The 27500-nt window shown below is 37.0% G+C and overlaps 1 protein-coding gene across 4 annotated transcripts in view; it reads right to left on the reverse strand.

The window, feature by feature from the left end:
* The window catches only part of LOC149133102 (unconventional myosin-IXAb-like), a 54416-nt gene that overhangs the window by 9729 nt on the left and 17187 nt on the right, over positions 1–27500 (reverse strand). For all 4 annotated transcript variants that reach the window (XM_089361095.1, XM_089361094.1, XM_089361096.1 and 1 more), the window contains 11 exons: positions 18970–19065; positions 17754–18043; positions 16644–16760; positions 14225–14473; positions 13336–13441; positions 12736–12818; positions 11902–12094; positions 10360–10488; positions 9793–9898; positions 9503–9634; positions 1–36 (listed from right to left, as the gene is read on the reverse strand). The exon at positions 1–36 is cut by the window's left edge and continues 100 nt beyond it. In XM_089361095.1, coding sequence (XP_089217221.1) covers positions 1–36; positions 9503–9634; positions 9793–9898; positions 10360–10488; positions 11902–12094; positions 12736–12818; positions 13336–13441; positions 14225–14473; positions 16644–16760; positions 17754–18043; positions 18970–19065 — 1537 coding nt within the window. The remainder of the gene's footprint in view (positions 37–9502; positions 9635–9792; positions 9899–10359; positions 10489–11901; positions 12095–12735; positions 12819–13335; positions 13442–14224; positions 14474–16643; positions 16761–17753; positions 18044–18969; positions 19066–27500) is intronic.

Consider the following 27500-nt stretch of genomic DNA (forward strand, 5'->3'; position numbering starts at 1 on the left):
TTCCGCAGCTGTTCAGAAATTATGCTTTCTATACATCTGTAATTGGCAAGGAAGAAGAAAGTTGTTTGTAGAAAATATTACATTTTGCTCACCATTTGTTTATTTTTAAATATTGCCGTCATGAAAATCTACATCCAAATACAAATGCTTTACAAACCAGAAAAATTACCATATCTTAACATGTACAAGGAATTTTTTGTGGCTTAAAATTAGGAAAAAAAAGGTTTTGTAAGGGATTATAATACTATTCATGTATAAGAAACTCCCATATTTTTTTAACCTAATTTTTGACAAAAAAGGGTTCCTTATACACATTAAAATATGGTAAATCTATAAATTCATAGCAATATCAATGCAGGAAATGTGTGGTTAAGAAGCTTGCTTTGCAACCATGTGGTTTCAGGTTCAGTCCCAGTGCATGGCAGTACTGAAGTACAGTATTGGTTGCACACACTATGCTTTCTAGCATACAAGGCAAATTTTTGAAACCAAAATTTACAGCCAAGAAATATAGGTTGACCAATACGCAAAAACAACTTTGGAGAACTGAAAATTTCATGTGAAATACAACAGGATTTGGAAAGACAGCAATGATATCAGAATATTTAGACTACATGTTTATACTATATACTAAGTCAACTTGTATAATGGGGGAAAAAAAAAACAAAAAAAAACGATAGCAACACTGTTTGGCTCATGGAGAGATCTGTAAAATTTGTAGCTCATGTAATTAATTGTTCTTTAATTACTACACTTGCTGTATGAATGCAATGTGCTAACGATTTGAATGAGAAGCAGGAGTAGCAGAGGGTGTGAGAGGGTTTCTCAAAATATTAAGTTACCCACCTCCTACTAACTATTTCTCCACTCCTCTTTCTTACAACAATATGTAGTGAAAAATAATCAATGATATCAAGATATGATGCACCATGGGAAAATATCATTCAACAACAGCAACAACAACGCTATACAATACATGCAAAAATAATAACATGGAGGAAAAAAGACTAAGGTCACTGGAGTCATTAACAACAACAGATAATGGAGCATAGAATATAGTGGAACAAATAATCAATAGTTATTGACAAACAACACCACAAGGTCCAGTCCTAGCTGCAGCATGATAGCTTGTATGCTTAACTCTTTAGAACTCAGATTACTCAAATGTAATGCTTATTTATTCACACTGGTTTCGAATTAATCATGCATTATCTTAAAGCCTCGACATTTTACTGGGTGATTATTTGATTTAAAAGAGACATTGTAGGGTAGGCGTGAGAGGCTGGACCTGGCTAATTTGAACACAGAGCAAGTAGGACATCTGAGAGCCAGATATCGCTGGTTTAAATGTTAGAGTTAAATGACCCAGAGAGTTATGCCAGTAGAGCACAAGCTGCTGGTAGGGCCTCTTATGCTGGACAGGTCAAAAGATAGAGGCCAGATTAATAAGGACCACCTCTTCCCAGAAGCAAAAATGGGTTCACATATGGCCAACAGTCCAACCAAGAAAAAAAAAACCAAAGCTACAAAAGCATTGATGACTATTCAAAACTAACAAGACTCAAAAGAGGAAGCAGAAAAGACAGCCCAGAGTTGAAAACAGGAGAGCAGAGTTACCAATGGATTCCCATAGGGGACAAAGGGCTTAAGTAAGTCAGTGAGTATGAAATGCACAAGTGTTTTAGATCATATGGCTAAAACCTTGAATACTTGGTGTATTCCTTGTAGAATAACAAAACAGAACTGTGAACAAATCTTTAGCAACATAACCATCATAATTTTTTTTGTTATAGGCCTGAAATTTAGTGGGAAGGGGCTAGTTGACTACGCCAACCCCAGTGCTCAACAGGTACTTATTTTATTAACACCTGAAAGAATAAATGGAACTGGTCAATGTTGATGGAATTTGAACTCAGAATGTAAAGCTGGGAGAAATGTCACTTAGTATTTTGTCTAGTATGCTGGCAATTCTGCCAACTAGCTGCCTTTGTAATTTTTGGCACAAGGTCAGCAAATATGCAAGGAGGGGCGAGTTAATTACATTGAACCAGTAATTTACTGGGGTCAATGTATTTTATCAACATCAAAAGTATAAAAGGCAAATTTGACCTCAGCATAATTTGAACCCAGGACACAAAGCTAGAAGAAATGTTATTAAGTGTTAGTCCAACATGGTAATGATTCCACCAGCTCACTCACTGCCTTCAAAGTTAATGATTCTAACAGAGTCTAATGATTTCAATAACAATGGTTTCTAATTTAGTCTTATGCCAACAATTTTGAAGGAAGGGAGTTAGCCAATATCATCAACCCCCATACCAGATTAAGATTTTCTTTCATTAAAGAAAAATTCATGACGACAGGTTTACAATTCAGAATTAAAAAAAAAAGGGAGGTGGGGACTACACTAACACGAGAATTCTACCAATCCCCTACCATTAGTTATGTCAATATACAGCTTTTATTATATTGATTACTTGACTGTGTGTGTGTGTGTGTGTGTGTGTGTGTGTGTGTGTGTGTGTGTTTGTGCTTGTCCCCTCCCCATGACTGCTTGACAGCCAGTGTTTGTTGGTTTATGTCCTAGTAACTTAAGCAGTGTTTGGCAAAAGAGACCAATAAGATAAAGAACCAGGCTAAAAAAAATAATTACTGGGATTGATTTGTTTGACTAAAAACCCTTCGAGGTGGTGCCCCAGTATGGCCACAGTCCAATGACTGAAACAAGTAAGAACATAGTAAACAAAAAAAAAAAAATCAATGATACACACTACATAAGAAAATATATAAAACATTTGCAATGTCGTTGCCGTTTAACAGGAACCGGCCAGGCAGGAGCCTACATCACACTTCTGTGTCTGTTCTGGCAGGTAGTGAAGTAAATATCGCTACTACTGCAGCTACAACTCCTCTTCATTCTCCTCCTACTACAGCTATTACTAGTATTAACACTATTTCTACTGTTACCAGTACCACAGCATGAACAATCACTAGTACACTACTAATACTACTGCTACTGCAACTATCATTGTTGCATCAACTACTACAACTATTGGTGGTACTACCGCCATCACCATCAATGCCACTACTACCACTATTATTAATTAGGATTTCTTTTGCCGAGATACACTGTCCACCTTTGAATTGTACAGCCTCAGTTGATTTCACTCCTGTATATCAGTAGTATTCACTGGGGGGTTTGGAGAAAGCAAGGGAACCTCTCTGTCGTTGCTTGACCTGTAAGAAACAGTAGCCGAATCTCCTTCAAATCACACTCTGTTGTCTTAAAAGACAAAGCAAGGATGGTCATGACTGGAATGTCTTCGATCATAAGACTAGTTGGTTCAATCAGCAGGGGCTGGTCTGAGGCTTAACAACAATTTCTAGAGTGAAATTGGTTTCTGAACACATGCAGTACCGCTGCAACTGTTTGATGAGAAAATATTTATTGCCATGCTGCATGCAAGTCTACAAAGAACTGAACTCCATTCCAGAGCCAAACTCTACACAGAACAGAGCTCCACTTCTATCTCACTCCAGAACTACACTCTGCAGAAAACAGAACTAAACTCCCACAATATTTCAGAACTAAGACATGTACAGAACTGGACTCCACATCTGCAATACTCCAGAACTAAGCATTGTTAAAATGCGTGGACTCATGATCAGAAGGGGGCAGTTTCAATTCCCAGATCAGCTAGTGCATTTCCATCACTTTGCTTCAATCCCACTCCAGTGCTAAGATCTGAAGAGAACTCAACTCCATTTCTCCAATATCCCAGAACTAAGTTCTACAGTCTACATAGAATTGATCTTGACTTCCTTCCAGTCAATTCAAGAACAAAGATCTACAGAGAAACCAACCAAAATATTTGGCAGAAGGAAAACTTCTGTATGCCAAAACCATATAAAGAGATGGACTTCTCTGTTAGCATAACAATGAACATTTGGTTCTTCAATCAATTAAACTATGAATTAATTGAATTAAATACAGAAGAAGCTGAGTATTCTACAGTTATGTGTACCGAGTACCCTTAATGTGATTCTGAGGCAGAATCAGCTCAATAAGGGCTGGATTTTTTAATTACAGGTACAACCTGGCCTGGCCCTCAACCAGTTAAGATGACAAGTATTCCAGCTTGTTCATGAAATTAACGTACAAGAGGTTAAGCACTTCACAGACACATATACCTTAATGTAGTTTTTAGGGAGATTCAGTGTGACACAGAATGTGACGTTGCCCTTTGAACTATAGGCACAATTCAGTTTTGTCAGCTGAGTGGGCTGGAGTGATGAAAAATAAAGTGTCTTGCTCAAGGACACAATGTGCTGCCAGGAACTGAACTCACAATGTGCCACCAGGAATTGAACTTGGGATTTTACAAGCTGAATACCCTAGTCATTAACCCACATGTCTTCAAGCTGTCAGATGAGGATTCTACACATTTTCCATCTGCTGAATTTCATTCACAACGATTAGATCAATCCAAACCTATATAGTAAGAGACACTTGACCAAGATTGCCATCTGGTAAGATTGAACACAAGCCCCTCATAATTCCTTTACCCATTTGACCATGCTGAGTTAATTAACACTATCATGCAAAACAAATTAACTAATTAATATAAAGAGACTACATCAATAACAACCACAACAAGTTGCATAATATCATCGACAAAAAATGAATTTATAAAGGGATGATGGAGAGGGAGAAAATGATAAAAATGAAATAAGGATGAAAATTTGATGGAATTTTCGTATTGGGGACAGGAAATCTAGAGTTATCTCCCTTACGAATTTTTTTCTCGTGCGTGTGTGTGTGTGTGTGTGCGCGTGTCTTGCTTAGCATTCATCAAGCTACTAGGGTAACTTCTTAATGGTCACTCGACCTGCAAGAAATAGCAACCAAATTTCCCTTAAGTCACACCATACCATCTTTTAAAAAACAACAACAGCAACAAAGAGGACACATTAGATAATGTAGTCGAAGATATCCTTAAATAAGATGGGATGTTCACGGCTGGAATGTCTTTGCCCACGTGTCTACTCGATCAAGGTTGACCTGGCGCTAAACAACACCAACAACAAAAGCAGTCAAATCTGTAGCCCTTTCTATCTTAATGTAAATCAAAGAACACATTAGATAATCTAGTCCAAATCAGCCTTTAAAATGTCATGATGGTCAAGGCTGGAATGTTTTAGATTGTGCAATATATGACTGAGTTGAAGATAGCAAGCTGGCAGAAACATTAGCATGCCAAGCAAAATGCTTAGCAGTATTTCATCTGTCTTTACGTTCTGAGTTCAAATTCCACCGTGGTCGATTTTGCCTTTCATCCTTTTGGGGTCAATAAGTTAAGTACCAGTTGTGTACTGGAGTCGATCTAATCAACTGGTCCCCTCCCCCAAAATTTCAGGCTTTATGCTTTGAGTAGAAAAGAATATAAGACAACAAGCTGGCAGAAACGTTAGCATGCTGGGCGAAATGCTTAACGGTCTTTCGTCTGCCGTTACGTTCTGAGTTCAAATTCCACCGAGGTCGACTTTGCCTCTCATCCTTTCGGGGTAAATGAATTAAGTACCAGTTACGCACTGGGGTTGATGTAATCGACTTAATTCCTTTGTTTGCCCTTGTGAGCAATATATATTTAGCCCCTTGTGAGCAATAAAGAAATAAGAAACGTTAGCACGCCAGGCAAAATGCTTAGCGGTATTTCATGTCTTTACGTTCTGAGTTCAAATTCCGCTGAGGTCAACTTTGCGTTTCATCCTTTGGGGGTCAATAAATTAAGTACCAGTTGTGTACTGGAGTTGATCTCATCAACTGCCCCCCCCCACCCCGCCTCCCGCCACCAAAAAATTTCAGGCCTTGTGCCTAGAGTAGGAAAATATGACTGAGTAATGTTACCCCCCTCGAGGGGGACTTAAGGTACTATTTATTTGATCTTCATGTAAAAGTTAGAGTTTCGGAAAGGTTGACAAGAAAGAAAACAGAAAATAGAAACAAATACAAACCAGGAATTTTACAGAACATAATTGAAAATACTTGGGAGGGAAAAAAAGGAAAAACAAGAAAACAACTGCATCTCATAACAATAAACAGAGAAAGAGATATTAAAAATAAATGAGTAAAATTATATAACTACAACTATGTTATTAAAGAATGGTGAGAAATGGGTAGAAAGGGTTTTGGAACTTCACACAGCATTTTTCTTTTGCTTTTTTGTTATTTTGTGTTCTTTCTTTTCTTTCTTTTTTTTTTTTTTGTTTTTAGATAGAAATAAGGGGGTTAGCTGAAACATGTCCAAAAGTTATTCCGCAGACAAAAAGAGATCGCTCACGTTTGAAAATGCCACCTTAAATTGTTGGCTACATAAGAAAAATCTGCCCCTTGTGGTTGGCTACAATACCTACTCAAAGAAAAAACAAAAACGAACAAAAAAGACAAAAAAAAAGAAAAAAAATATAAAAAAAGCAACAAAAATAGAACTGATCTGTCCAGTCAAAATCTTGTGTTATTCACAGAACACACTTTTTCATAATCAGACAATTTTTGATTCAATTTCTTTTAAATTCCAAATTTAACAAAATAATAATAACAATAATCCTTCTACAAAAAGCACAAGGCCTGAAATTTGTGGGGGGGGAGGCTTGTCGATTACATCGACCCCAGTGTGTAACTGGTACTTAATTTATCAGCCCCAAAAAATAAAGGGCAAAGTTGACCTTGGCGGAATTTTAACTCAAGGACATAGTGACGAAATACCTCTAAGCATTTCGCCCGGCATGCTAATGGTTCTGCCAGCTCGTCACCTTAATAATAATAATAATAATAATAATAATAATGATAACAACAAATAGGGGCTGCAATAAAGATGGAGCACTTGCAGTAAACAGCACTGCTTGGAACGCCTTGAATACTCCGGATGGTGCTTGAAAAATAAGGGGTGTTACCTTAGTTCACTGGTAGTGAACAGCTGGCACCGTAGTACATCTCCAGCACATATTAGAAGCCGTGCAAAGACAATAAATATAATAATAATAATAATAATATAATCTAGATGTATTGCAAAAGTCGACGTTACTTGGAACTGCACGCATATTGCATAAAGTATTGTGTGACTAAGGTCCTTGTCATGACTTGGCAAACAGTACAAACCCCCGGTCGACACAATAACTTCAATCAACAACCTCACAATATTGTATACTGTGCGACGTCTATAATAATAATAATAATAATAATAATAATAATAATAATGGTTTCAAATTTTGCCACAAGGACAGCCATTTTGGGGAGGGGGGAATGTTGATTACATTGACCCCAGTGTTTCAAAGGCACTTAATTTATCAGCCCAAGGAGGAGGGGGGAGGGGAGGAGGGGAGGAGGGGGATTCTTTCTATTGTAGTCACAAGGCTCGAAATTTGGGAGAACAGTGTCTAGTTGTCTACATCAACCCAAGTGCTCAATAGGTACTTATTTTATCAACCTTAAAAGGATGAAAGTCAAAGTAGAACTTGGTGGAATTTGAACACAGAACATAAAGAGCCAAAAGAAATGCCACTACTATGCATTTTGTTTGGTGTGGTAACAATTCTGCCAGCTCAGCACCATAAAATATTTTTTAAAAATAAAAACAAAGGAATTTTTGAATATTAATTGCTCTGCTCTTCTCATTCTTCTCAAACAAAAAATTTCTTTCCTTAAAAAAATAATGAATCTACTCAGTTTCCTATTTTATCCAAAAATTATTATTAACTAGTAAAACATGCCCCATAACTTCAACATTTAACTCCTGCTACAAGCGGTTTTTGGGCCTGTTACAATCTTACAGAATCATGAGGTCAAAGTTTAGTGAAGTTTCTCTGAAGTATATAAGCAAAATGGTAAAGTTACCATCTTAAGTCATGCTGACTAATAAGGGCTGATTTCCCAGTTTCATGGCATATGAATTCCCCACCTGGATGGGTCACTGGTCCATTGCAAAATCACTCATTTTTGTCAGCTGAGTGAACTGGAACAACGTGAAATGAAGTGTTTTGCTCAAGAACACAATGCGTTGCTCAGTCAAGAAATCAAAACCACAATTTTACATTCATGAGTCCAACATCGTAACCTCTAAGTCATGTGCCTCCACGTGTACAACACACTCCACCCACTGAACAGGAGCCCAGTGGGTTGCAGGGTAACAAAAAGCAAATGTGCTACTGGAACTCATTTTCAAACATGTAAACTGAAATAATATGAAATGGAGGGTTTTCGAGCGAGATCGTTGCCAGTGCCCCTGGACTGGCTCTTGTGCAGGTGGCACATAAAAGACACCATTTCGAGCGTGGCCGTTTTCGTGCGGGTGACACGTAAAAGCACCCACTACATTCTCTGAGTGGTTGGCGTTAGGAAGGGCATCCAGCTGTAGAAACTCTGCCAAATTAGATTGGAGCCTGGTGTAGCCATCCGGCTGAACCAGTCCTCAGTCAAATCGTCCAACCCATGCTAGCATGGAAAGCGGACGTTAAACGATGATGATGATGAAGCATTTTGCTCAAAAGTAAAATGCACTACTTCGTCTGGGAACTGAAACCACAACCTTACAGTCAGGAGTCCCATACTCTAGCCACCAGGCCATGTGAGCCCACACTGCAGCAAGCACTCTAAGGACAATGATATGACTATGAATCCCATCCAGTCAGATTAGCATTGATGGTAGGCTTATGTCTGCTACCACCACCTGGCCATTGGATACTTTTTAGCAAAGCCCAACCAGTTGCAAGATTCTGGACCAAGTCTCTAGCCTGGGGTTGAGTTCCCTCTTTCCTTCCAACAATCTCGGAGATCATGATAGAAAACCATAAGTGCAACCAAAAGCTTGTGAGAGGATTTGGTAGTCAGAAAATTAACAAGAGTCTGCCATATTCTTTTGTGTGTGTGTGCATGTGTATGAATGCATACATGCCTGCCCTCATCTAGACATCATGTGATGGTTGTTAATGAGTGTCGTTGACATGCAAGCAATGCTGTTTGTTTCATGTATTCTGTGGGAAGCATGTGTGGCACTGGGGAAATATTATCTTGCTTGGAAACAGGTGACGTTTAGTGACAAGAAGGGCATCTGGCTGTAGATAATCTACCTCATTAAACTTCACCTGATCCATGCAAGCATAAAAAAGTGGATATTAAATGATGATGATGGAGAAAGAAAGGAGAAAACCACAACTTACTACCTTAAAAAATGGGGAGTGATCAACACATCAGACAATAGTAGTCCTTGATGCACAAAAGCAATAATAACAGCCATGGTTAGAACACCTTTGATCACAGGTCTACTGTGTCACAGCTGATCCAAGGGCTAAACAACAACAACAACAACACAATAAAAGAAGGCAAAATAAAACAAAAAGCAAACTAACAAACAAACAACAAAAGTCTTGTGTTTAAGATGAGAAGATGAAATGTGAAGTAAAAATGTAGAGAATTCAGATTGTTACAAGGAGTTTCAGAACTTACTGAGATTGTTTGGGCACTTGCTGGAGAGATTCTTGTGCTTGCATTTTCTTGTTGGTTCGTAAAAGACAAGGAACAAAAATGATTGCCAATCCGTTGGCAGACATCTTGTTACTGTCTTCATGTTGTGCCACACTTTGTTGAAAAAAAAAAATGTGAAGGAACAAAATATTAATTAAATTTCATTCAATATTTCCCCAAAAATGATCTTACACACAGACACACACACTTGGCACAGACACAGATGTTGCTTTAGAATCAAATGGAAGTGAAATAAACCATTCTTTCCTTACCGGGCAAGATGGAATATGAGACGTTCAAATAAATGGTAGTTAGATTTGGGAAGACGTTCTGTAACTGCATACAAAGCTTGGATGGCCTCTACCGACTCTTTGATTTCTGAAGAAAATAACATGAGATAGTGTTAGGGGGAAGAGAGAGAGAGAGAGAGAGGCAGACAGACAGACAGGAAATACTGAAATTTTTGAATGGATGATAATGTCTTAAATTTTTGAATGGATAATAATGTCTTAAATTTTTGAATTGATAATAATGTCTTAAATTTTTGAATAGATAATAATGTCTTAAATTGGCAATTGGTCGTTAAGGTAGAAGAGTGCATGACTGAAAGAAGGTGGCATCCAGTACTACTTTAGAGTAGAGTGGATGAAAGGTAATGAGAAACTTAGTGAAATTTGAACTCAGAACACAGGTGAAAACTAAAAAGCTATGCATGCATGCATGCATGCATGTATGGATGGATGGATGGAACATAGACAGACACAAAAACATAGATAGATAGATAGATAGATAGATAGATAGACAGACAGAAAGAGTTTGTCTATTTGCGAATCAATTACCTGAGGCTTGAATGAAATCATCATAAAGATCGTATGTTAAAAGGGGTTCTGGAAGCTCGCGGAAGAAACACTTCAACGTCGTGGTGAGTACGTGAATTGGATATTCATCTAAGTCTACATTTTCAATACCTGAAAGAAGAATGGAACCAATTAAATGGCGTACACTAACAACTCTGCCAGATCAATGTCTTAATAATAATAATAACAAGAGCACTCAGAGAGCGTAAACCTCTGTCAAGGCAACACCAATGTCCTCTCAATGATTAGCCGGAGATGATTTTTAAAATGAGAATACCTGAAATAAACTCGACTGCTCTCACAAACGAGAATACTAAAAATGAACCAGACTGCTCTCGAAAATTAAGTAAAAAAACAGGAAAAATAATCCAGAATCCTTGTCCGGAACTAATCAGTTTGTGCCAGTCACTAGGACAAATATCCCTGAAAGTGTCATCTACATACATCCAGCGGTTCTTGAGATATCTTGTCCACGGACAAACAAACACAACTGAAAACAATACCGCCACCTTTGCTAAGGCGGAGGTAATAATAATAATAATCCTTTCTACAATAGGCACAAGGCCTGAATTTTGGAGGGAGGGGGACTAGTAAATTACATCGACCCCAGTGTTCAACTGGTACTTAATTTATCAACTCCGGAAGGATGAAGGGCAAAGTTGACCTCAGCGGAATTCAAACTCAGAACGCAAGGACGGTCGAAATGCCAATAAGCACTTTGCCCAGTGTGTGAACGATTCTGCCAGCTCGCCACCTTAATAATAATAATAATAATAATAATAATAATAATAATAATAATAATAATAATAATAATAATAATAATAATCCTTTCTCCTATAGGCAGAAGGCCTGAAATTTTGGGGGAAGGAGCTAGTCAATTACATCAACTTCAATGTTCAACTGGTACCTAATTTATCAACCCTGAAAGGATGAAAAGCAAAGCTGACCTCAGCAGAATTTGAACTCAGAACATAAAGACAGGCAAAATACCGTTAAGCATTTTGCATGGCATGCTAACAATTCTGCCAGTTTGCCACTATAATAGTAATAATGATGATGATGATGATAAACCTTTCTACTGTAGGCACAAGGCCTGGATTTTGTGAGAAGGGACATAGTTGGTCGCTCAACTGGTACTTAATTTATTGATCCCAATAGGATGAAACTCAAAGTCGACCTTGGTGGAATTTGAGCTCAGAATGTAGTGACAGATGAAACACCACTAAGCATTTTACCTGACATGCTAACAAATCTGTCATTTTCCCACCATAATGATGATGGTGGTGATGATGATGATGATGATAAAGGGAGAAGACTGATTTGATTAAATGGACCCTAATACACAAGCAGTATTTTATTTTATTAAACAGTAAAAGGATTAAAGGTAAAGCTGACTTCAGATGGATTTCAGTTGTAATCAATATGCCATAAGCACTTTTCTAAAAATAATAACAATAATAATTAAAAAAAAAAAGGAAAAAAAAGAGCCATCCCTGTCCGTTCCTTCCTGTAAAGGCCACTCACCTTCTTCATCTACTGCATTCTTCAACTGCTTCACTTTGGCAGCGGCACCACATTTTCGGTATAAGCCAACTGTATAAAGACCGTGTAGTTCTATAGCTGAGATTAACTTTTCAGCGACCAAAGGCACATTTTCTCCATCAGTTATCAAAGACTCAAGAGGAAAGCCAAATACTTGGTTATTTCCAACTGAACCCTGTGGAAATAGACAAGGGAAAGAATCGTTCCAACAGTAAATGTTTGGTAAGCATTTCAATAGCATAATCCTAGCGTATATCTATCTATAAATATATATATATCAAAATAAGCAACAAGGGATATCCAGAGGTAATGCTGTACGATCGTTTCATGCAAATCCATTAATTTATATTTGTATATATATTTATAAGTGTGTGCCTGTGTGTGTATATATGTATAAAGGTGTGTGTGTGTGTGTATATATATATATTTATGCATATGTAGGCACGTGTCGGAATCAACCAGACGGATCGCTCCACCAACTAAGAACGGCCATGCACCACCACCCATCGAATCGAGAAAGAGCTATCGATCTGTCAATCCTACCGGTGTCCAGACCGGGTGAGTTTTCCCGTGTTGAGTCAAATTAAGCCGCAGGCTCCACTCCTGGTGGTGCCCTTCCGTCAATTCCTTTAAGTTTCTGTATATTTATGTGTGTCTGTGTATCTATGCACATGTGCATGAAATGTATTTTTTCCATCAAAATGGAATGTCCATATTAAACAAATTAAACCAAAACAAATCTATTTATTTCCATAAAATAAAAAAAAAATTAAGCAACTAAGTATGAAAGACTGACAGAAAGACAAGTACACTTACATCATTGGCCCGGGGAGTCGGAATACCTTTACAAGAAGTTGTCGATTTAAAACAACATTTTTTGTGACATGTATATTTACAAACTGAAAAAGAAAAAAAGAAAACAAAAAAATATTCATTATTAGCAATGGAAGCAGTATTAGATCAAATGAGCATTTTGTATATCATACTAAATGCAAATACAGAGTTATCAAGAAAGCACCTCATATAGATTTATAGTGCTAAAAAACACAGCATCACTGCTAGACACTTTTCGTCTCCTACTGATACATTCCTGAGTCTTTTAACACTATATGTCTGAACAAGATGCTGAATACAGATAGATACTGCAGTTTCACAAACTAGCAGTCTAAAAACCCTGTGAGACAAACCTTAAGAGAAATTTTACCTGTGCAACAGTAAACTCAGTTCTTTTATATGGTACAACAGCCTGGATACTTTATGCTAGATGTAACTTACACCCAAATGTTAAGAGCAGTTTTAAACATTTATTAGAGAAACACATCCCACTGAGAACCAGCTGTATGGAGATCTCCTGCTGGCTTCCATCATTATAATGTAAAGAATAGAAGGACGAATACCTTGGAAGTGTCTACTTACCTTGACATACAAAACCCTTTTCCATGATCCATATAATTGATGAACATAGCTCACAGAAAGTTGGAATGTTGAATTGAACTGTAAGGAATTTGTGTCCCAAATACTCCTGCAGTATCAAAGAAAAAATAGGCAAATACATTAATGACATTATCAAAAACAAAAATTAAAAAAAACAAAAAAACATTACCTGACAAAGGTGTTTTGTTTCCAAATATATTTTAAAAAGAGAAAATATAATGGGTTAATAATAATCTTTTAGTCATAGCAAACTATGAATATCTTTCTTAAATTTTAACAGGTGAAAATATGGCCGTGTAGTAAGAAGTTTGCTTCCAAACTGCATGGTTTCAAGTTCCAGGTTCAATTCCACTGCATGGCACCTTGGGGCAAGTAAGTGTCTTCTACAAAAACCCCAGATAGACCAAAGCCTTGTGAGTGGATTTGGAAGATGGAAAATGAAAGAAGCCCATCATGTGTGTGTGTGTGTGTGTGTGTGTATGTGTGATTATGTTTGTCTCTCACCACTGTTTGTCAACCAGTGTTGATTTGTATATGTCCCCGTAACTTAGCAGAGCAGCCAAAGGAGACTGATAGAATAAGTACCAGGCTTTAAAAAATAGTTACTGGGATTGATTTGTTTGACTAAAATCTTCAAAAGCAGTACTGCATCATAGCCACAGTCCTAACAACTGAAACAAGTGAAAAATAAAGACAGACAAAATACTGCTAACAATTTTGCCAGCTTAATAATAATAATAATAATAATAATAATAATAATAATAACAACAACAACAATAACAATAATAATAACAATAACAATGATAATAATAATAATTACTGAATCAGTAATAATTAGTAGAAATAATAAATAATTAGTCCAATGACTTACCAACATATCTTTCTTCTGGCGCTCTTTCTTCGTAGATTTGGATTCAGTTTTTCTTTCTTCCTTCTTTTCTTTTCGCCGGATTTCTTTACTCTCCTTCATGAATTCATCTAAAAAGCCACGGAAAGCATTGACCCCCATTGTCACTGGGAAAGCAGCATTGGTTCCTACATTTTTCACCTGTGCTTGTAACACCTGTTCAAAATTATTCATTAAATCTCTGTACCTATACTGAGTGGTCACTACGTCTTTCTGAAATAGGAAAAGAAAAGAAGAAAAAAGAAAGAAAAATAAATAAATAAATCAAGAAATAAATAAAAGCAAAGACATGATAAAAACTATTAACTCCTTTTACAAAACTACAAAGGACATTTGTTGTTATTTTTTTGGTTGTTCAGCCTCAAATCTGTCCTCATCCAATGGACTTGTGAGCAAAAATGCTGACCAGCACGCTGTTATTGTGATATAGTATACCTAGGACTATAGTGAAGGTGCATGGCTCATTGGTTAGAGCACCAGGCTCACAATCATGAGGTAGTGAGTTTGATTCCCAGACCGGGCTGTATGTTGTGTTCTTGAACAAGACACTTTATTTCACGTTGCTCCAGTTCACTCAGCTGTAGAAATGAGATTCAAAGTCACTGGTGCCAACCTGTATTGGCCTTTGCCTTTCTCTAGGATAACATTGGTGGCATGGAGAAGGGAGGGCCGGTATACATGGGTAACTGCTGGTCTTCCATAAACAACCCTGCCCAGACTTGTGCCTCAGAAGGGAACTTCTTAGGTGCAATCCCATGGTCATTCATGAGCGAAGGGGGTCTTTACCCCTTATATCTAAGACTACATTATGCAGTATTTCTTCTATTTTTAAGATGGTAGCATCTTGGGTATATGTTGTCAATCATAGCCTTGGGTTTATCAAAGCCTTGAATAAAGTTTTCCAGAGAGCAACTGCGCAGAGGCAAAGTAGCAGCAGCCACCAGTGTCATCATCATCACTTTTATCATATACACAAGAGGGTTCCATTCAGATCATCCATCTGCCAAATTTCACTCAGGGCTTTGGTCAACCTGAAGATAAATAACGCTTACCTCTGTGATGGACAACAAAAGAGAAAAACTTGAGGAATTTAGTCTGAGTTACGTCCCCTTACATGAAGGTGAACCAACTTACAGATGTTGCCTCTTACAACAGGGGCTCACAGTCACCATGCCACGAAGCACATGGAGAAAGAATAGATTTTTGCAGGATATTCTTCCATTATATGTGTATTATATATGTAATAATTAAATTAGATATTGTACACGTTATTGTGTTTTGTTATATTGGTGATCCACCCAATCCATGGTAAAACTGTCTTGAGCAAAACCAGTCTGTGGTGTGAAAAAGGTTGGGAGCTGTTGCCTTACAACATTGACACAAGTAAGAAAAGCGGGCAATTATATTTAACTAAAACCCATAAAGACTTGCTGCCAGCAAGAGAACAGTTCAAAGATTGAAATTAAAGTACACAAAAAAGAAAACAATGTATAAAAAATAATTATTAGCAACAGTAGCAGTGTTAGTATAAAAAGGCAATCTTTATGTTATGATGTGGGTATACGCGTCTGGTGTAAAATGGTATTACACAAATAAATAGTTAGTTGTGGTTATCTAAAATATATGTTAACACATAACACACTCCATACTATTCAAACATAGGTACAATACTCAGTATTTACCGTCCAACTACTGAGAGTTAAGTGGAGACACACGCGATTCCCAGACCAGGCGTTGTGAGTGTTTATTGAGCGAAAACATCTAAAAGCTCCATGAGGCTCCGGCAGGGGATGGTGGCAAACCCTGCTGTACTCTTCCACCACAACTTTCTCTCACTCTTACTTCCTGTTTCTGTTGTGCCTGTATTTCAAAGGGTCAGCGTTGTCACACTGTGTCACACTGAATCTCCCCGAGAACTACGTTAAGGGTACACGTGTCTGTGGAGTGCTCAGCCACTTGCACGTTAATTTCACAAGCAGGCTGTTCTGTTGATCGGATCAACTGGAAGCCTCGACGTCGAAAGCGATGGAGTGCCAACAACAACACCTGACAGTTAAGCCATCTCACATCGAACTAACACAGTAAACCAACATGGTTGAACTAACACCGTCAACAAACCTCACCTGCAAGTTCACTCAGTTCCTATTTATTGTAATTGATTAGTCCACCTTCAGTCACGTGGAGGTGTTCAGGACTCTTGCATAACACTTTATATCCAACTTAACATGGTTGTTTTGTTAGATCATCAAATACTGCAGTACACCACGCATATTTAGGTGAATATCACAAACAAACCATCCATGTGAAGTTGGATATAACGATTGCCTTTTAGAATTTTAGAATATATATATAAAAAAAATAAACAATAAAACATGGTACTTACCAACATTGCAATTGACAAACAAGCTGTCAGGTCTCGATGAAATTCTTTGAGAGATTTTTTAAAAACTACATCACAGATAGTATCTCGTTGACTGTTGTACAGACTGAGGTTCATTAGCTGAAAGTAACAAGAGACAGAAAATGGTTATTAAACTCACCATTCCTTCAGTGGCATTAGAGCTACTGAAATGACAACAGAAGAAACTAGACTAAGCACCTGCAACTTTTTTCCAAGAAGCAGGCCACATGAGACATGGCTCATCCCCAGGTAGGCTAAACTACTAAGCAAATTCCAGGTAATTTTTTTGTTAGACATATCACTCAAGAAGTCCTTTAGGTTGCATGTGGCCTGTGAGCTGCAGTTTTCTCATGATTGATCAAGACACGAGGTTCAAGATGTCGTACAACACATAGTTCAAGACATAGTACAAAACATAGTACAGAAATAGTGGGTCTTTTTTACTTTCAATAATTTTTTTTTGCTCCTTATATTACTGGTGTACAGTCAAGTGGTTAAGAACTTTGCTTCACAACAACATGGTTCTGTGTACAGTCCCAATCAATGCACAACACCTCAGGCACTAGAGCTACCAGACTGACCAATTCCTTGTGAGTGGATTTACTGTGCTAAAAATGAGCTCTTTTAACCACACAGTCATACCTTCATTATCAAAAGGCAATGACTTAGCTGTCCAATAAACAAAGACTGATGAGATAAGTACCAGACTGTAATAAGTTCTGGGGGTGAGATGATTGAGTAAAACACCTTAATGTAGTGCTCTAGCATGGCCACAATCTAATTCATGAAATAAATATAAATAAATGCACCCTTTTAAAGTCTAGCCAGGCTCACGGGCCCAGTTTCCTGGTTTCTATGGCGTATGCATTCCCCAGCTGGATGGGACGCCAGTCCGTCGCAGTGTTACTCATTTTTGCCAGCTGAGTGGACTGGAGCAATGTGAAATGAAGTGTTTTGCTCAAGAACACAACGTGCCACCCGGTCCAGGAATCGAAACCACAATCTTAGGATCATGATGCTGACACCCTAACCATTAAGCCACACACCTCCACCTAATTCATGAAACCAGTACATAAAAGAATAACAAAATACCTTTTTGTAAATAAATTCATCAAGCAACTGCAGTTCCCGGATATCAGAGACCATGAGTTCTTCAGGATATTGCCACTGGGAGGTGCCTGCCACACTCCAGTTTGTGGGTGGCATCTTCATGTCGGACTTACTACGAATTCCACGTCGGTGGGGTTTCTTCCGATTGGAGCTTGCTCTGCGTCCATCCATAAGAACTGGACCGCAGGGCACCGGGATGCCAAAACTGCTGCTTTGGAGAATTTCATCATGCCCGAAAGTAGGTGGATATTCCAGGTTTGTTGGGGTACCAACTGGAAATAGACAATTCGAAACCACTGATAACAACAACAACAACAGCAACAACAATGAAAAATATTTGTGAAAGCAAACAAAATCAATAAAGCTCATTAAGCAGCTAATGAAATTTAATAAAGTTAATTATCATCATCATCGTCATTGAGGTACAGGTGGGGGTTTTGTGGTTAAGAAGCTTGCTTCCCAACCACATGATCTCAGGTTCGGTCCCACCACCTGGCATATTGGGCAAATGTTTTCTACAACAGTCCCAAGCTGATCAATGCCCTCTGAATGGATTTGGTAGACAGGAACTGAAAGAAGACTGTCGCACAGGTGTGCGTGCAAGTGCATACGTGACCATGCCGTAATATCATGTGATGGATGTAAATGAGCTTCATCCTCACACGAGTAGTACTGTCCGTTTCCAGACTTCCTTGAAAAACATTTCTAATCATGGGGAAATAGTACCTTGCTAGGAAACAGGTGACGGCTGGCAACAGGTGGGGCATATTGCCATAAAAAAAATCTGCCTCAACAAATTCCATCTGACCCATGCAAGCATGGAAAAGTGGACATCAAATAGGCACAAGCATCGCAGTGTGGTAAGAAGTTTGCTTCCCAACCGCATGGTTCTGGGTTCAGTCCCATTGCACGGCACCCTGGGCAAGTGCCTTCTACTATAGCCTCAGGCTGACCAAAAGCTTAAGGGGGGAGGAGGAGGGAGTATCACAGATTAGGATATGCAAAAACAAACAAAAAAGAACCAGACTGAAAGGTCATGGTTGGAACATTTTTCACCATACATTTACTCAGTCAAGGCTGGACTTTAGCAAATGATGATGATGATGATGATGATGCTCATCATCATCATCAACAACAACAACAGCAGCAGCAGCAGGAGAAACTATAGTCTTAGCTAAGACAAAGAATTAAGACTCACTTTCAAGAGGTCGTTGCATTTTCGCCTGAGGATCATCTGGAATTGAATCATCACTATCATCATATGGGATGTCTTTCCTACCTCCTTTACGATTACCTGTCAGGGTTTAAGAATAATTGCACGAGAAATATTACACAGTTTCTTAAATTTTCTCAGAATGGAAACAAAAGACATCTTAAAATTTAAATAACAAAAAATTTGTAAGAATAATTGAATAATTTTCTATATTTTTGTCTGTGTACATATTCTATTAACAATTCAGCTTTGAATGCACGAGTATGAATATATACATGTATTTATTTATGTGTGTACACTTTATATATATATATATATATGTATATATATATATATATATATATATACACACAGATATGTACATACATACATACATATATATACATACATATACATATATGTATATACATACATATATATACATATATGTATATACAAATATATACATATATGTATATACAAATATATACATATATGTATATACATACATACATACACATACATATACATGTGTATATACATACATATATATATATATACACATACACACGTACATGTGTGTGTGTGTATATATATATATGTATATATATATATGAAATTTAATAATTGGTTTAAAAAAATTAAAACAGAAATAAGCAAAAAGAGTTTACTCAGTACAAACAATAAAGAGGACTAGTAATAAGGGAGAAGACTCTTACTTCAAACTATTGCTGAAAGCAACGGTAGAAGAAAAACAGGCTTTGTGAAAAGCTGCTTTGAATGAAATGTCAAAGTAATGGACTACCCCACTATTTCACACACACACACACACACTTATACATATATATATATTTCTATATACATACATACCTAGGCACACACACACATGCATGTGTGCATGTATGTGTATAATATATGTAACATATGGTATAATTATAAACAGGGCAAATTTTAACCATTTCTCTGCAGACTGAAAAAACGATGAACAACCTTAATTGATTTTCGAACCTTATACACACACACACACATACACACATGTATGTATGTACATGTACAAACATACAAAATCCAAGAAACAGTTTGGGGGATTAATAAAGTATTGGATTAAATATTTTGGGATTAATAAAGTATTTAAAACACACAATCACACACACAGATACACACACACATGCAATACACACTCATACAAATGCGCATACAGAGTTTTTTTAAGCACTTAAATTCCTCAAAAGAACCAATCCAATTTCACAATTTACATCAGTGTAAAATCAACCAAATTTTATTAGAAATAGAAAATTGAATATTTCATCCAGCTGAGATTCTACAGAGCACTTCAGGGCAGCTTTTTCATGAAATTCAGGCACACAACTTTAATAAACATTCTTTTCATCCATATACTCCATCGGTTACAACAAGTGTTCCAGTTGATTGGCTCGACAGAACAGACTGCCTGTGAAATTAGAATGCAAGTAGCTGAGCACTCCACAACCACAGGTGCCCTTAACATAGTTCTCAAAGAGATTCAGCATCACACAGAATGTGACAAGGTTAGCCTTTTGAAATACTATTCATTTTTGCCAGTTGAGTGGACAGGAGCACTGTGAAATGAAGTGCCTTGCTCAAGGAAAAAACATGTCGCTGGGTTATATATATATATATATATATATATATATATATATATATATATATATATATAGGAGAGTATTGTAGTTCACTTGAAGCATTGTGTATTGTTTGTGAAATATAAAGTGTCTTGAATGGCACAACAATGGGAAGATGGGAAGAATGGGAAGATGGCTTCTTTACAACAAACAGAGCAATTAGCAAAAGCAAAAGAACAAGAAAACTGAGAATTATATGATAAGCATTATTAATTAAACATGTTATAATTAAAATAAGCAAATAACAGCCTGCAACAGACAGAATCAAAGAACCAAAGTAATTAACAAGAATTGCTAATAAAGCAGAAAGTTTCACATTCACAGCAAGAAGCCTTAAGCTTTAGAACAAGGCTCTGCAGGTACATGTTTTTGTTGTTGTTGTTGGTATTTTGCACCTGGTACATTGTGTTCAAGCATCATATCTTTGATCAAAGCCATTCCAGCCATGACCATGCCAAATATTTCCAATGTTCAGGAAACCCTGCACATTATCTAATGTGTTCTTTCCTATGAATGTAGGAAGAGAGCTGATGGTGATTTGGCTGTTATTTTTAGCGGATTGAGCCACCACAGAGATGCTCTTTCATTGGCATGTTGTTGTTGCTGTTGTTGCGGTCTGCGTGTGTGCACGCATGTGATTAATTCATGAAGGAACTACTCACCAAAGCACGTTCATATCTTTCCCTACCATTCAAGAAAATAATAAATATTTAACATAGGGTGCCACCTCAAGGTCAGCAGCTCTCAACCATAACCCCCAGGGTCACATGCAGCCCTCAAGCATCCTTCTGGCGACCCCGCAACAGCCTTCCCTCTTAAAATATAAATTTCCTTTAAGTGACTTGTGTTTTACTTTTTTGAATGTTGCCCTTGTAAAAAATCCTGGTTTGGGAGCCAGCAAGGATATTAAGAACCACCACTCTAGGTAGTCACTCATCTTGCTAGAAACAGCAGTCAAATCTCATCAACTCTCATTCTACTGTCTCAAAAAAATGAAACGCATATTAGATCATAAAAATAGTTCTAGACTTAATATGTTTTGATGTGGTGGTGGTGATGGGGGGGGGGGATATATGGGGGATGGTCATTCATAACAGGTACACATTTGTCCATTTCTAATTGTGACTTCACTTTCAGCACATCAGATTCCACTTGCTTAATCGGGGAAACAAAACATTAAGTAATAATAAAAACCCAACAACAAAAAACATAAGTGTTGGAAGGAACAATTCAAAGACTCCTTCTCCTCACTCACACCCACCCCCTGCAACCTCGCTCACCCTGTTAGCACCTAATTAGTAGAAGTGGATGCCTCCACTCGACAACAAAATCGAGTCGACATTAACTGAAATCCAAACTTAGAATCCTAAGACACTAACAGGGACGTAGACATGGTTGTGCGGTTAAGAGGGCTGTGCTAAGTTCTTTTTCCAACTTTGGTCTGGTTTCGACAGTCGGATGCCCTTCCTAATGCCAACCACTTACATTGTTGGCACTCTGTCACTTACGACGTCAAGGGTTCCAGTTAATCCGATCAACGGAACAGCCTGCTCGAGAAATTAACGTGCAAGTGGCTGAGCACTCCACAGACACATGTACCCTTAACGTAGTTCTCGGGGATATTCAGCGTGACACAGTGTGACAAGGCTGGCCCTTTGAATTACAGGCACAACAGAAACAGGAAGTAAGAGTGAGAGAAAGTTGTGGTGAAAGAGTACAGCAGGGTTCGCCACCATCCCCTGCCGGAGCCTCAAGGAGCTTTAGGTGTTTTTGCTCAATAAACACTCACAATGCCTGGTCTGGGAATTGAAACCGCGATCCTATGACCGCGAGTCCGCTGCCCTAACCACTGGCCCATTGCGCCTTGCCAACCACTTAACACAGGGTGCTTTTTACAGGACACAAGATACAAATTAATGAATCTGGAATGGAAGGTAGGAATGTTATAGATCAACTACAGAAGTTTTTGAATGGCTGCACCAACAAAAAAGTTACGTTGAATCTTTCTAGCAGTGCAGCCTGCCTGATGATGTACCATGTCTCATGTGGTCCACTCCTCAAGAAAAGTTGCCTAACCCTGTTACAGAGAATTAAAGAGCTCCAATAACTTGACTGGCAAAATACTGTATTGACCTCTAGAAGATTGAAAAGAAAAGTGAACCTTGGTATGAGAAGCGATACAAGTACATACCACCAAGTATTTTGGCCAGCTCTGTGGTGATTGCTTCCAATGCACTGCTCTTTGGTCAGTGATAAAACACAAGGGGACAATGTGAAAGCAGTTAATGGCACCCAATTGTGAGACGGTAGAAAGTAAAGCATAAGGTCTTCCACAATAGACCACAATAATGTCACAATTTCTCATTCGTTGCATCTCAATATGCAAATATCAAAATGTCAAAATGACCAGGTACATTATAGCTACACTCAAAATATTCAGGTGTCATATCACATCTCTGCAAAAGGTGATCCATTTATCATAGTGATCACAGGTATATCCCAGCTACACTCAAAATGATCAGGTACATAAAAATTCTATTCAAAATGATCAGATACATCACAGCTACACTCAAAGTGACCAGGTACATCACAGTTACACTCAAAATAACAAGGTACATCACAGCTACACCCAAAATAATCAGGTACATCACATCTACACTTAAAGTGGTCAGGTACATTGTGTGTGTACTTATACTCAAAATTATCAGGTACATTACAACTACACTCAAAGTGGCTAGATGCATTACAGCTACACTCAAAAGAACCACACTGCTACACTCAAAAGAACCACACAGCTACACTGGAAGTGTAGATAACTAAATACATTATAGCTGTAGTCAAAGTGATCAGGTACATCAAAGCTACACTCCAAGTGACTAGGTACTTCACAGCTACATTCAAAGTGGTTAGGTACTTCACAGCTACACTCAAAATAACAAGGCACATCACAACTTAAAAGTGATGAGTTTAGGTATGAAGCAAGCAGTATTTCTAGGACGTAGCAGACAAAGATAAAAAGATTTTTTAAAATCGTTTCACCCCAATAAAGATTACACACAAATCGTTGAGTATATAATATAAAGAGAAATGAGTTTTACAATGAATGTAGTTACATTATACATTACGGCTAGCTGTACAAAACATGATGCTATGAATAAAAAATTTTTAATTAAAAAGGAGAAAATACTATTAGAAAAATGTAAAAAAAAAATTAATATTAGTTTAAGAAATCTTTTTAAAATTATAAAATACATGGTATGAGAGTTTATTTTTCTTTTTATTCCTAAATAGTTTTTATTTTTATTTTTAAAAAAATTACAGTGAAAAATAAATATTTTGTTTCAAAATTTAAATAAAATTACTTTAAAAAAAATGTATCATATACACATATATGGCAGAGACTTGAAGCTTTAGAAGATAACCATAACCAAAATGAAGCTTTGCAACCTGCAGTTTGTGAGATCAAATTTAACGAGGGAAAGTGGAAGATATGAACAAGAAAGAGGAGAATAAAATATATCTTCCATTAAAAGATTAGGCTTGTGTGATGGATTGGGTGAAAGAGAAAGAAAAAAAAAAACAGTGAAGCTGGAAAAGGACAGTGTCCAGATAGCCATGCAGACCACAAGTGACCACTGATAGCCATGCAATAAGGACCAGAACTGAGCCAAAGTCAATAGCTAAAGCATTCCTGCAGATCAGCAGTAAATACAACAGAGGTATGAAAGAAATGTTCAAATTCGTTTCATTATTTAGCTGGAGGAGGAGGAAAGGTCTGTGTTCATTGCCCTGGAGAATGTGGGCAGTGAAGGTCAGTACTAATGACCCTGGAGACTGGGAGTTTTACGAAGGGAGGATGAAAAGAGCCATAACTTTTACGCCACTGTAGTAGGGGAGTGACACATGAAGAGACTAAGTTAGTAATCCTAGCACCAGAGACCTAATGTAAATGCCTGTAACAGAGGACAATGAACACCATGGCTATTCTTGAAGCTCAAGCAAGGGTAAGCCACACAAGGCCCCACCAAGACAGTCTTTCTCATCATGGTTGCTTTTCTTTAAAAAAAGGATTTTTTGGTTAGATGCCCTTCATGGTGCTAAGCCTTTTAGTCACCTCAACCAACGTGTAAGGATACTGTGTACCTATTCAAAACCAAGATTACACACAAGGGAACAATGTGAAAGCAGTTAATGGCACCCAGTTGTGAGACGGTAGGAAGTAAAGCATAAGATCTTCCGCAATAGACCACAATAATATCACAATCTCTCATTTGCTGCATCTCAATATGCAGAGGTTGAATGCCATAGAAGTCAAATGGTAGAACCCACAATGCTATAAGAGACAAACAACCGAGTGAGAAAAATGTATGGATTACAACAGTACCATATATTGCTTACTGGTATGGGAACATAAAATATATTCTGATCTTTTGAAACACGGTATAGATGACACGAAGGATAGTGAGGTGTCCAATTTTTTTTTTCAGTTCACCACAAGGGTCAGTCCTTGTGGTATGATGTTTTGTATGTCTCAGTGACCCCGAGAGCTGTGCCATCAGAGTGCAAGTTCCTGGCAGGGTCTCCTACGCTGGACAGATCATAGGATAGAGGCCAGACTAATATACACCACCTCTTTCCAAAGATAAAAATAGGTTTGTGCAGGGCGATTGTCCTTACCTAGAAAAAGCAAAGTTATAGAAGCACTGATAACAATTCAAAAATTAATGAAACCTGGAAGAGGTAGACAACCCAGAGTTGAGAACAGTGAAGAAAAGTTCTCGATGGCCTATGCTCCACTGAGATAGCAAAAAGCTTCAGTAAGAAATGATTGATTTATACAATATGTTTGAGCAGAACATCTCCTTTTTCTACTGGAATTCAAATGTGTGTGAGTGTGCATGTGTATGTGTGTGTCACTTCAGGATAACAAACCAAGACAGAACTTGAAAATTTTATAATGATACCAATAATCAAACACTCAAAATTAGGGCCCATTAAAGAGATACGCCATGACCTAGCAATTTAAAATGTCAAAGGACCAATCAAGATGGTATATGCAAAAAGAAAAAAAAAAAAATAGTAATAATAATAAGAGATAAAAAATAAAAGGTAGCCAAAGATGTTTCCATATTAAAGCAGAAAAAAACATTTTGAAATGATTCATTGATAACCTCAAATTATTTGTGCTCTACACACACATACGCACATATATATATGTATGCACGCACGCACACACACACATATACATACATATATACATACATACATACATGTAAGCGGGAAAAAGAACATTAAATTTCCTTTTATAAAAATTTATAACAAAAAAAAAAAAAAGGAAAATAAAATCACTTTTCAAGTATTTACACTCAAATTTTCGAAACATAAATCAAATTTAGGCCAGACACACCTATGTATAAATATCTACATCATCATCAGCATTACCATCATCAACTATAGATTCATCACTGTTATAATCACCACCACCACAACCACTACCACCACAACCACTACCACCACAACCACTACCACCAACACCATCATTATCATCATCATCATCATCATCATCATCATCATTATGAAAATATATTGTTCCAATTTGTAAATTGCGAAATCCAGTGTCCTAAAGAGACCAGTATTTAAGACTACCACCTTCAAATTGATTGTCTTATATCTAAAAGAATGTATATAAATGTAAAAAGGAGTACACAGTGCATATGTAGATTGAAGTGTGCATGTGTATGTATGTATATGCATATATATATATATACACACACACACACACACACACATATATATACACACACAGGTATGTATGTATGTATATACACACATACAGATACGTATGTGTGTATGCATGTATGTGTGTGTGTATATATATATATATATATATATATATATATGTACACACACACATGCATGTGTGTATGTATATGTATGTATATATATTATATGTATATGTATGTATATATATATATATATATATATATATATATATATATATATGTATATATATATATGTGTGTGTGTATGTATGTATATATATATATATATGTATGTATGTATGTATGTATATATCAATTACAGTTTGTAAAACAGACAAGATCGGTGAAACAAGTGATGTGAAATAATACATACATACATATACGCTTATATACATACATATATATATATATATATATGTATATATATATAGATATATATATTATACACACACACACACACACAAATATGTAAAGGAAAACAACTCATCATAAAAATGTGATTGTGATATTGGATAATTAAATGTGTGAAGCTGTAATGACATAACAGCTAATCCTAAAGAAACTCTGGTGAAAATTACGCATTCTTCAGCTTTGTTAGACTAATTGATGATCATGCATGAAATCAAATACAAACAACAACATTAATAACAACAACAACAACAACAAATCCAGGAAAATCACAAACCACACACGCACACACAAAAATAAATGACACTCTCACGCACACATGCACAGACGAAAGAAATACTAAAAATCACCAGTGATATTCCAACCAAAAAGAAAACCAAAGAAATGTTATTAGATCAAGCGGAACACAAATCAAATTCAACTCTAACAAATTCAACAAACAGCTTGATATATTATAAAAATAAAATTCAACTCCTTAATACACACATACATTCATACACACATACATATATATGTACATATGTGTATATAATATTTGCACATAATATATCTATATATTCTTTATTTATTGGGTGAGGCTACTATTGGTTTCATGTTAAGAGAGAAATCCCTTAACAATTATCAAGCCTGCCTTAAATTTAGGCAAGGGAGATAATAATTCAAACATCATTCTCCCTGATATTCATCCTGTTTACCCAAAATCTCA

This window comes from Octopus bimaculoides, chromosome 12 (assembly GCF_046866305.1).
Source record: "Octopus bimaculoides isolate indiv1 chromosome 12, ASM4686630v1, whole genome shotgun sequence".
NCBI lineage: Eukaryota > Metazoa > Mollusca > Cephalopoda > Octopoda > Octopodidae > Octopus > Octopus bimaculoides.